General features: G+C 66.4%; 4 protein-coding genes across 4 annotated transcripts; 1 reads left to right on the top strand and 3 right to left on the bottom strand.

Moving 5' to 3' along the window:
• The first annotated feature begins 170 nt into the window (after positions 1-170).
• Positions 171-3,447, top strand: EMIHUDRAFT_435856 (hypothetical protein). Its single transcript, XM_005772878.1, has 15 exons — positions 171-249; positions 325-394; positions 596-693; positions 769-905; positions 974-1,021; positions 1,117-1,240; positions 1,324-1,365; positions 1,573-1,657; positions 1,722-1,867; positions 2,043-2,096; positions 2,172-2,277; positions 2,354-2,436; positions 2,511-2,626; positions 2,697-2,757; positions 2,999-3,447. The coding sequence occupies exons 1-15, from the start codon at positions 199-201 to the stop codon at positions 3,179-3,181; spliced, it is 1,404 nt and encodes a 467-aa protein (XP_005772935.1). The 5' UTR covers positions 171-198; the 3' UTR covers positions 3,182-3,447.
• A 412-nt stretch (positions 3,448-3,859) lies between these two features.
• EMIHUDRAFT_310539 (hypothetical protein) lies at positions 3,860-4,408 on the bottom strand (the record flags this gene model as incomplete). Its single annotated transcript, XM_005772879.1, has 1 exon — positions 3,860-4,408. The coding sequence occupies one exon, from the start codon at positions 4,406-4,408 to the stop codon at positions 3,860-3,862; it is 549 nt and encodes a 182-aa protein (XP_005772936.1).
• A 2,148-nt stretch (positions 4,409-6,556) lies between these two features.
• EMIHUDRAFT_208396 (hypothetical protein) lies at positions 6,557-6,988 on the bottom strand (the record flags this gene model as incomplete). Its single annotated transcript, XM_005772880.1, has 2 exons — positions 6,557-6,600; positions 6,673-6,988. The coding sequence occupies 2 exons, from the start codon at positions 6,986-6,988 to the stop codon at positions 6,557-6,559; spliced, it is 360 nt and encodes a 119-aa protein (XP_005772937.1).
• Positions 6,989-7,187: 199 nt separating this feature from the next.
• Positions 7,188-8,960, bottom strand: EMIHUDRAFT_558172 (DNA polymeras-like protein mu; the record flags this gene model as incomplete). The annotated part of the gene is made up of 2 exons (XM_005772881.1): positions 7,188-8,188; positions 8,267-8,960. The coding sequence occupies 2 exons, from the start codon at positions 8,958-8,960 to the stop codon at positions 7,188-7,190; spliced, it is 1,695 nt and encodes a 564-aa protein (XP_005772938.1).
• Positions 8,961-10,223: the final 1,263 nt, after the last annotated feature.

A 10,223-nucleotide genomic window follows, 5' to 3' on the forward strand; every position in this document is an offset into this window, starting at 1 on the left:
GGCGCGCTCGGGATTGCGACTCGCGCGGCGGCGGAGGCGGAGGCGGCGGCGGCGGCGGAGGCGGCGGCGGCGGCGGAGGCGGCGGAGGCGGCGGCGGCGGCGGAGGCGGCGGAGGCGGAGGCGGGGGCGGCGGGGGCGGAGGGGGCGGAGGGTGGGGCGGGGAGGGGTGCTGCTGCTGAGGTGGCGCCCGCACGAGCGATGCCAGCGGCGGGCGAGACTCGCGGCAAGTCGGCGGCGGGGGGTGTTGCGGTCGCCACCCCGTCGCCGAGTAGAGCGGGTGGGTGGACGTGTGTCCCCGGACGTGTCCGGGACGTGTCCTGGTAGGTGGTCGTCGTCGCCGCGCCGTCGCCTCTCCCGGGCGACGAGGCGCCTGCGGAGGAGGCGGCGTCTGCAGGCGAGGCGCCCCCCTCGCCGAGGCTGCTCTCTCCCCCCTCCCCTCCTTCCTCACGCCTGCCTCTTCACGCCTCTCCAGCTTCACACCTGCCCTCTTCACACCTGCCCTCTTCATACCCTCTCCTCTTCATATTTGCCCTCTTCACACCCTCTCCTCTTCACACCTGCCCTCTTCACAACCCCCCCTATCCCCTGCCTGCAGGAGAGGAGGAGGCGCCCCCGCGCCAAGGCTCTCCGATGGAGTCGGCGGCAGGGTCCCCCGTGGAGGGGTCCCCCGCCCTCAGCGACCCGGAGTGCGAGGCGACGGCCCTCTGTTCTGGACGAGTTTGAGCTCAACCAACCGAGCCGCTCACCCGCAGTGACTCCACTCCTTAGACGGCCCTCACGCTGGACGACTTCGAGCTCCTCCGCCTCATCGGCAAGGGCGGGTACGGGAAGGTCTTCCAGGTCCGCTGCGCCCTCAACGGCGAGGTGTACGCGATGAAGGTCGTGGACAAGGCGTCCGTCGAGAGGTGCCGCTCGATGGACAGCCTTCAGACGAGTGGGCGGCCTACTCACCTGATTGCTTGAATTAACTCAGGTACCGCTCGATGGACAACATCGCGACCGAGCTCTCCGTGCTCCGGCGGTGCGCCCCGCCCCGCCCGCCCCTACAGCATCGTCCGCAACCACGCACTCCTCCACAAGAGTGGTGGCTGGTTAGAGTGGTGGTTGTGTGGCTAGGTACGCGGAGCACCGCCACCCCTTCATCCTCGGCCTCGAGTGCGCCTTCCAGTCCGCGCTAAAGCTCCACTTTGTGATGGAGTACGTGCCCGGCGGCATGCTCTTCAACCACCTGCGGCAGCAGGAGTGTGCTCTCTCGCATTCCGAAACGGTGGCACACTCTCTCTCCCCATACACCCCCCCCCCCCTCCCCCTCCCCCCACACAGGAGATGTTTTCCGAAAAGATGGCGCGCTTCTACGCCGCCGAGGTCCTGCTCAGCCTCGAGCACCTCCACACGGGGAGATAGGGGGAGATAGGGGGAGATGTGCGGAGATAGGTCCTGCTCGGCCTCGAGCACCTCCACACGGGGAGATACGGGGAGATAGGGGGAGATGTGCGGGGATAGGTCCTGCTCGGCCTCGAGCACCTCCACACGGGGAGATAGGGGGAGATAGGGGGAGATGTGCGGAGATAGGTCCTGCTCGGCCTCGAGCACCTCCACACGATGCGAATCATCTACCGCGACCTCAAGCCGGAGAACGTGCTCGTCTGCGCCGACGGCAAGGTCGAGCTCTGCGGCGTCAGACTAGACCACGACCTCCTGACTACTACTACTCAGAGTAGGCAACGTCAAGCTCTGCGACTTCGGCCTGGCCGCCATCGGGCTGACGGCGCCCGCGACGCAGCCGTCTGCGTCTGGCCGTCCTGTCCTCATCGGCACGACCGAGTACATGGCGCCGGAGATCATCCGGATGCTCGAGTGCGGCCAGGCATTCGAGCATAGACCCTCCGAGATGACCCGAGATCATCTAGATCATCCGAGATCACCGAGAGGACCCGAGAGGACCCGAGATGGCCCGAGATCATCCGAGATGGCACGAGATAGCCCGAGATGGCCCGATATGGCCCGAGATCACCCGAGATCACCCGAGATCGTGCGGGCAGGCGGTCGACCTGTGGGCGCTGGGCGTGTTGCTGTACGAGATGGTGACGGGCGAGGCGCGCTGTCGCACGACGTGCCCAGAGGTGGCTCGCAGCTGTTTCTTACGGCGCCGAGGGGTTTCGTTTTGGTAGGCGCCATGGTACCACAAGGAGGCGAAGGAGCTGCAGCGCAAGATCGTGCACACGAAACCGAAGCTGCCGTCGTGGCTCGCAAGCGAGACGCGGTCGCTGCTCAAGGGCCTGCCACACCCCACGGAGCCTCGGGCGCGGCGAACGAGAGCTTAATTAATGCGTTGACCGATGACGTTAATTAGGCTTGCTCACAAAGGAGCCTCGAACACGGCTCGGGGTCCACCCGGAGTCGGAGGTGTGCGAGTCAGACGCCATCGCCATCAAGGCGCACCCCTTCTACCACACCACCCACGGAGCTGAACCCACACTGGGTTCGAGACTCTGGAGGTATGGGACTAGGCGCACGCCTTCTTCCGCGGCCTCAACTGGCGGATGCTGGAGCTGCGCCGCCTCGAGCCGCCGCTGCTGCCCGCGCTCGCCGACGGCGCCCTCGACGTCTCCAACTTCGACTCAAAGTACGGCCTCTGCACCATACCTCCAGAGTCTCAAACCCAGTGTGGGTTCAAGTCGGTGGGTGGGCACTAGGTACACCCTCGAGCGGCCCGAGATGTCGCCGCCGCGCAAGCCGCTCTCGAGCGCGATGGAGGAGCGCCGCACGCACGCACGCACGCACGCACGCACGCACGCACGCACGCACGCACGCACGCACGCACGCACGCACGCACGCACGCACGCACACACATCGCCCACCGCTCATCCTCGGCCTTGCATCGTCAATGCCGTGGGCCTCCTGGCCTGGGGACGTGGCGATGTGCGAGGGGCTCCCCCCGCCCCCCGTCCCGCCTCGTGTGTGTGGAGGCGTCCCCCCTCCCCGTACCCCGCCTTAGGAGCGCTTCTCCAACCTCGATCTCGAGTACATGAGCCCCGAGACGCGAGACTCGGTCCGCGCCTCCGTCCGCTCCTCCAACGCCTCCTCCGTCGGCAGCGCCCGCTCCTCCCGCCGCTCGCCCACTGCGTCGGGCGCCGACTCGTCGCTCTTGCGTTTCGCCCCGCGGCCGCCAAAGAGGTAGCGGGGACTGCGCGGCACAGCGCCTTGCCGGTCCTGCGCTGCGCTGACTCCCTGGTGCGGAGCCAGGTCGTCGTCAAGGTTATTTTGTTGAGTTGTCTTGCCGTTCATTCCACAGCCCACTCTTTCCGTTGCACCACCTGATGCTACAGAGGGCTGGCAGCGCGCTGACAGGGAGGGAGCCCATCGCACCACCAGGTGGAAGAGAAGAGAAGTGGTGGAGCTGCGTTCCGCAGTCCACTCTCAGCTTGTTTTGAAGAAGAACTGCGCAGTAAAGATGGCAGGCGTGGGACCAGCTCCTTTAAACGAACGCACCCCTCCTAGATCCTTCGGGTTTAGCCGTAGGTAGAGATGGGTAACAACGAAGGACCGTAAGAGGAGCGGCAGCGCGGGGCCGGGGGTCCCGGCGCCGCGTCGTGCGCGGTGGGGTGTGGTGTCCGCCGTCGGCAGGGCCGCAGTAGAGTCTCTTCTCGCGGAGCGTTCCTCGTCCAAAACTGCGCGGGCGTCTCACCGCCCCGGCGCCCACGTCTCGACCTTCCTTGGCGGCAGCTGGTTTTGCTCGTGGCCCAACCGGCCAGCAAGCCCACCGCCCCAGCTCCGGACGGCGCCGTCGGTGGTGAGTGCGATGTTGTGCCGACCCCTGTGTCATACCCTGATCGCTCCGGTACTCGATCGGGCGCTCTCAGCTCTCCGCGACGCGGAGCGCGCGCATCGCACCCTTCAGCTCCGCCACCTGGTCGAGCGCGTCGCCGAGCAACCCCTTGGCCACGCCAAAGTCGCGCAGCTGCTCCACGCCGCCGCTCGCCCGCACCTCGGCGGCGTGGTCGGCCACGAAGCGGCGGCACTGCGCGAGGAGCCGCCCGTCGCCCGTCGCGTGCGCCGCCTCGAGCAGCGGCACGGCGGTCGCCGGCGCGACGCTCTCCTGCAGCGCCTGCGCGCAGAGCAGCTCGAGGCGCGGCACCTGGTACATCTGCGCCAGCTCCCGCAGGTCGAGCGCGCGCTGCGCCCTGCTGCCCTCCTCCTCGCCGAGGTCGAACTGGTCGGAGAGGAGGTAGTCGACGAGGGCGGTGAAGCTGGCGAGGTCGGTGTGGGACACCGTGACCTCGGCGGCGTCGCGCTCCTTCATGCCGATGCCAAACATGGTCCGAAAGACCGGGGACCGGGCGCAGAGATTGCACTTGCTCACGTGCTCGATGCGCTCCTTGTCGTCGCCGACCAGGAAGGTGACCATGCCCTGCGGGAGGGAGGCGTCGCCCCGCGTCGTTGCGAAGTCAGCCAGGATTGTGGAAGGCGGAACGACGATCGGGGCAAAGGAGGGAGGCGGAGGAGGCGCCGCCACGCAGACCTGGCGGAGGCCTCCTCCCGAAGTGACCAACAGCGTGCTGCCGTCGGCGCTGATGGCGACTTCAGTTGGGTAGCTGAGCTCCGCCGCGTCGCCCACGCCATCAGCGCTGCCCTCTGTGCCACTGCCCGCGATCGTCGTCACCTCTCCCGTCGCCACCTCAACCCGCCGGATCTTGTGGTTGTCATGGTCCGCCACAAACACAGCGCCGCCGTCTGGGCTGATGGCGACTCCGTAGGGGCTGTCAAACTCCGCCGCGTCGCCCACGCCCTCAGCGCTGCCACTGGCGCCGCTGCCCGCGAGCGTCGTCACCGCGCCCGTCGCCACCTCAACCCGCCGGATCTTGTGGTTGCTGGAGTCCGCCACAAACAGCGCGCTGCCGTCTGGGCGGATAGCGATGCCAGTTGGGTAGAAGAACTGCGCCGCGTCGCCCACGCCATCGGCACTGCCCGTGGTGCCGCTGCCCGCGAGCGTTGTCACCTCTCCCGTCGCCACCTCCACCCGCCGGATCTTGTGGTTGCTGAAGTCTGCCACAAACAGTGCACTCGCGTCGGAGCTGAGGGCGATGCCAGACAGGCTGTTGAACTGCGCCGCGTCGCCCACGCCATCGGCGCTGCCCGCTGCACCGCTGCCCGCGAGCGTCGTCACAGCACCAGTCGCAACCTCAACCCGCCGGATCTCGTCGTTGCTGAAGTCCGCCACAAACACAGCGCTCCCGTCTGGGCTGATTGCGATGCTGTTGACTCCACTTGCCGGCAAGGATGCCACGCGGCGCACGCGCCCGGCCGCCGAGACGTGCAGCAGCGAGTCCTTGGTCGAGACGTACCAGGCGCCTGCGTGGTCGCTTGCAAAGCCAACCGGACCGACTGATAGAGGGCCATCCTCGCCCTCGAGCGCCAGCGTGGTGACCTGGCCGACGATGCGCACGCCAAAGATGGGCGCCTCGAAGCCAGCCGCGACCGGCACGGGCTCCTTGTCCTCCTCGCCGCCGCCGGTGCGGGCGCGCTTGCGGGCGGAGGACGCCATTGCCGCGGTGAACAACGCTGCTGGATTCGGGACACGGGCGTGCGGGGGCGAGCGATTCCCGACAAACAAAAGCTGTACCTAGAGCTGTAGAGCTGTAAGAGAGGTGTGGAGCGCTGTAGAGCTCTACATCCGCGGCGCGGGACGAAGAGCACGATTTCACAGTGGGTGTGCGGGATGTCTGTACGGCCTACGGCCGGGCGGCGGCGCGCGGACAGCGGCGGCGGCGCGGCGGCGCTACTCCTCTGCTGCTGCTGCTGCTGGTGATGATGCTGCTGCTCCTGCTACCCCTCCCGCCCGCCCGCCCCGCCCGCCCGCTCGGTAAGCTCTCTTCACCTTCACACTGGTCGAGTCATAGCACATAGGCGCGAGGGGCGTGTGGCATGTCTTGCGAGGAGGGGCGCCTGCCAAAACCTCGCTTCGTCGAAGCGGCGCGTCGTACACACACACACCCACCTCGCTGCAACTGTCGCCGGCTCGCGACTCGGTACCGCCGGCGAAGCCGTCCTCGTCGAGTGCGTCTCGCCATGCCCATGGCGGGGCGCACTCAAGGACGGTGCCGGCGGGATGCGGCTCCGAATGGCGAGGCACCGCAGCACGGGCTGGCATACGTCGCAGAGGGCTGTCTTCAAAAAGACTCGTATGGCTCTACGAGCAAACCTTCCACCTCTGGGCCGGCGCGGGGGTCCCAGAGGGTGTCCATGCGGGGAGGCGATGGGGCCCCATGGCCCGCCGCAGGCGCCGATTTCTTCATTTTCTTTTTGCGCGATTTTTACTTGTTTTCGTGGGAATCGGCGCACTTGCGGCCATGCTATCACGCCTTGCGACATCCTTTCGGCGCTGCTGACCGTGCCATGCTGCACAATTGATCACCTGCATAGCTCGCGGCCTTAGTATCAAACATTCAGTGACGACCTGATCGTACGGCCAGTAGGAAGGTGTCCTTCCATCGTGTGCACGCTTGGCGCAATGCGCGTCGCCTCGGATTGGCTGCTGGCACTCTCGAGGCTATGCCTACACAGCCTCGCGCGCATGGGCAGTCAAGAGGGACCATGCACCTTCTCACGACAGCGCCGGTGCCTCTCCCTTGGACCGGCAAACTTTGTGGTCTAGTGTCACCAATGTGGGACCAGTGTGGTTGGCGCCCCGCTTGAGCAGCACCTTGATCACGTCTGTATGGCCCCGCGTCGCCGCCCAGTGGATGGGCTGCATCCCTGACGACTCAACCGCCCAGTCGTGCGGCGCTCCCTGCTCGATCAGCCACTCGACCAGCTCCGCGTGCCCCAGCAGCGAGGCCCATTGGACGGCAGTCGCGCCGTCCTCAGTGTCGCGGCCCTGCAGCGCCTCAGGGTGCTGCGCTATTACGCCCTGGCTCATCTCCTTCGACCCCGACCGCACCGCCATGATGAGCAGGTCCGCAGGCGTCGGCACCATGCCGCCCGCCATGTCGGCCGACGACGCGGCGCGCCCGCGTCCGACACTGCGCCGTGGTCGTGCGTGGACGCGTCCGCATGCGAGTGTGACGACATAGCGGGGGGGCTCAGCCGCGCGCGCCGCCGGGCGGGGAAACGGGTTTTCTTTTGTTGAGAGCCACCACATTGCGAGGGAAGAGACGAGATCTCTAATATCCGCCGCAGGGCTTACGTCACGCGTTGCGGTTCGTCGGCTCCACGAGGTTGATGAAATCGTCGGTGCCACACGCCAGCACGCGGAGGATCGCCTCTTCCGAGCGCACGTACTCGAATGGCAGGGGCTCCAGCTTCTGCAGCGTGACCGTCACGGGCGTCCGCCCAGGCCGCGCCTCGACGACCACCTGCGTGGTGGTCGACCCTGGCGTCTGGCTACCGCGTGCGGTGATGGAGTGCGCTCCCAGGTAGAGGCCAAGCTCGATGGCGCGCAGCCGCATCATCCGGTTGAGCGTACGCGTGCCCGTCCAGCCGAGCCGCGCGAACGGGAGCTCCTCCGGGTGCGAGCAGACGACGATGTCGATCCGGTGCAGCTTGCTGGTGCGCGCGCTGCGCCAGATGCCAAAGAACTTGTCGTGGTGGTCGTGGTGCAGGTTCTCGTAGCCCTTGCTCGTCTCATTGGCCATGTGGAGGTCACTCAGGTACGGCCGCGGCGTCTCGTGGCGATACCTCGCCGTCTTCTTGTTGTGGTACGCCTCCGTCTTGGGCAGCACGCGCCCCCGCCGCTCCAGCTCCTCGAGCAGCAGGTTGATCACGAAGACGGGCTGCCCGTTGCCGTCCAGGAAGCTGGCCATCTCCTCCGCGTGGCTTAGGAGGAGGTCGACGTCGTGCCCTGCAAACCCGCGCGTGCGGCCGCCGCCCACAAACTCGGCGTGCCAGCCGTTCGCGTGCGGTATGCTGAGCGCGCGCACGGCCTCCTGCACCGTCCTCAGCATCGCGATGGCGTCGTCGGCGGGCACGGGCTCCTGCAAGTCCTCGTGCACCGCCAGCGAGTGCTGCAGCCGGACCCCGCCGCCGAGCTTGGCGAGCCTGTCGGGGCGCGCGCGTAGCTCGGCGATGGATCGGATCGGGTCGCGCGTGTCGTCCACGAGCTCCCCGGCACGGATGGCGCTGAGGCAGAGCACGGAGGCGAGCTCCAGCTTTGCCGGGGCGCCGGTCATGCGCCTCGTGGCTCCGTGCTCGCTCCTGTGCGCATGCGCGCGGCGGCCGCCGCTGCTGTCCAGGGGCGCTTCGCCGCGCCGGAAGCGAGAGAGGGTCCGCTCGCATGTGCCGGTCTCGACGATGTCGAGCACCTTCCGCGCATTGGACTCGCCCAGGAACGGCTCGGCCTTGAGCCGCTCGAGGGTGCGCCCCCGCCCGCGCGACGCGAGGGACGCGCTGATCGACCACGTCAGGCCTTTGACGACGGCCTTTGCGCGCGCGTACTGCAACGCTTCGGAGTTGGTCGCGAGGCACTCCGGGTCGGCATAGTCGTCGCCCTGGCAGACCAGCTCGTACTTCTCGAGTTCGCGCAGCGCTTTCTCGAGATGGGCCGTGCCGTGCGGCGACACCAGCGGAAACGCCTTGCGCAGCATCCGCTCGGCAGCAGTGGGCTCCTTATCGATTGCTGCAGTCAGCGCAGACGACGGTTGGAGGACGAGAGCGGAGCATGATGAGCCCGCCGACGTGCGCTGGCGCTTTACATTCGTCACCCGTGGATCTCTCGCGAGCCCATCCTCGTCGCTGTCGTAGCCTGTCACTTGCCAGAGGCTTGCAAGAGTGTGAGTGCTTTCATCGCCACCGTCTAGCGGCTCGCAGACCGCCTCGCTGTCTTTGATGTCGCGCAGGTAGTAGAGCGCGCCACGTGCGCATTGCACTATCGTCGTCTTCTCATTGCGGAGCTGCTTCGTCGCCTCGGATGCATCGAGCGAGGCGACGAGCGAGGACGCTGCCGACAAGCCTGGCGATCGCATTGCCAGTGGCGAAGCTCTCTAAAAAAGAATTTTACCTACGAAAGAGACGTGGCGGCGAGCCGGTTCTTTACCAGGTTGCAACCCTTGTTCCGCACTGTGCTGTGAATCGAGCGGCAACCAACAGCTCTCAGGACCCCCCGGTGCTGGGGTGCTGCCAGCAACCAACCAACTCACCGGCGAGCGGCCTGTATTGCACCATACGCGTCGGGGCTGCCGACGGACGGGGAACGTCGACGACACAGGGGACGTGCGTACGACGACGCATTTTTTTCTGTCTCTCTCTCTCAACCTAACTCTCTCTCTCTCCAAGGTGTTCTATCATTGCGGCCGCCTCTCGCCTACCGCGCTGCCCTCGCCTGCCACCGCACCGCCCGCGCTCCAGCCTAACCAGCTCTGCATCTCGCAACACACACTTGACAGGGACAGACCAGGCGCAGGAAAAGGGAGCGGGGCCCGAATCCAAGGGACCACCCCGTCGGGCGGAGGAGCTGTGAACTCAGGTCCAGCAGGAAGGCTGCTGGCTCCTGACTCATCCCCCAAATCCCCCACACCTTGGCGGCCTGAAACCTTACCATTCCGACACCTCACACACACCCCTCCCCTAGGGCTAAGCAGTGCGCGAGCCCACCCGACTTCAGGCGAGACGTTGACCACTCCTTTGGAACAGTTCTGTCAGTGGCTGCACTAGACGCCCACAGAGGCGCGCGGCGCGGGCAGATGACTAGGGGAGAAAAAGCGGAGAACCTAGCTCGCTGGGAGATGTGCGCAACCTAAAGACGGGAATAGGGGAGAAGTGTCAGTGTGAGGGGAGGGCGTAGGCTGGCGTTTTTGCCTTTGAAAACTGAACAGTTTTTTTCTATGACTGCGACACAAGATACGCTAGGCATACGGTACACGCGTGTCGCGTGTCGCGTGTACGGAAGGTCGGAAGCACTTATCGGCTTTACCGCGGTACCTTTAGCGTTTAGTCGGTCCGTTTAGGCTTTACTTAGGATAGAGGATAGCGTGTCGAAACTGAAACGAAAAGTCCACATGATGCGACATACCATCGAGTACTACTCAGTACTCTACTCCCCGGGAGTACTGACTACGGCTAGCCCTACGAACTAGGTCCGGCGCACGTCAACATCGCTTTGGCCACAGGCACAGCCCTCCACGTCGCTCGCGCTTTCTCCCAGACCCACTGCCCCCCCCCCCCCCCCCCCTAAGTGGCGGCACGTCCGGAGGGAGTGTGCTCCCGCCTCCACCTCCATCGCCGCCTGG

The sequence above is a fragment of the Emiliania huxleyi genome (assembly GCF_000372725.1).
Source record: "Emiliania huxleyi CCMP1516 unplaced genomic scaffold EMIHUscaffold_35, whole genome shotgun sequence".
Classification (NCBI taxonomy): Eukaryota; Haptophyta; order Isochrysidales; family Noelaerhabdaceae; genus Emiliania; species Emiliania huxleyi.

Excerpts from the sequence above, each read along its gene's own strand:
- EMIHUDRAFT_435856 (XM_005772878.1), top strand. The coding sequence starts at position 199 with ATGCCAGCGGCGGGCGAGACTCGCGGCAAGTCGGCGGCGGGGGGTGTT. Across the intron at positions 1,868-2,042 it reads GGATGCTCGAGTGCGGCCAG|GCGGTCGACCTGTGGGCGCT; the intron begins GCATTCGAGCAT and ends TCGTGCGGGCAG. Across the intron at positions 2,627-2,696 it reads GTCTCCAACTTCGACTCAAA|GTACACCCTCGAGCGGCCCG; the intron begins GTACGGCCTCTG and ends GGTGGGCACTAG.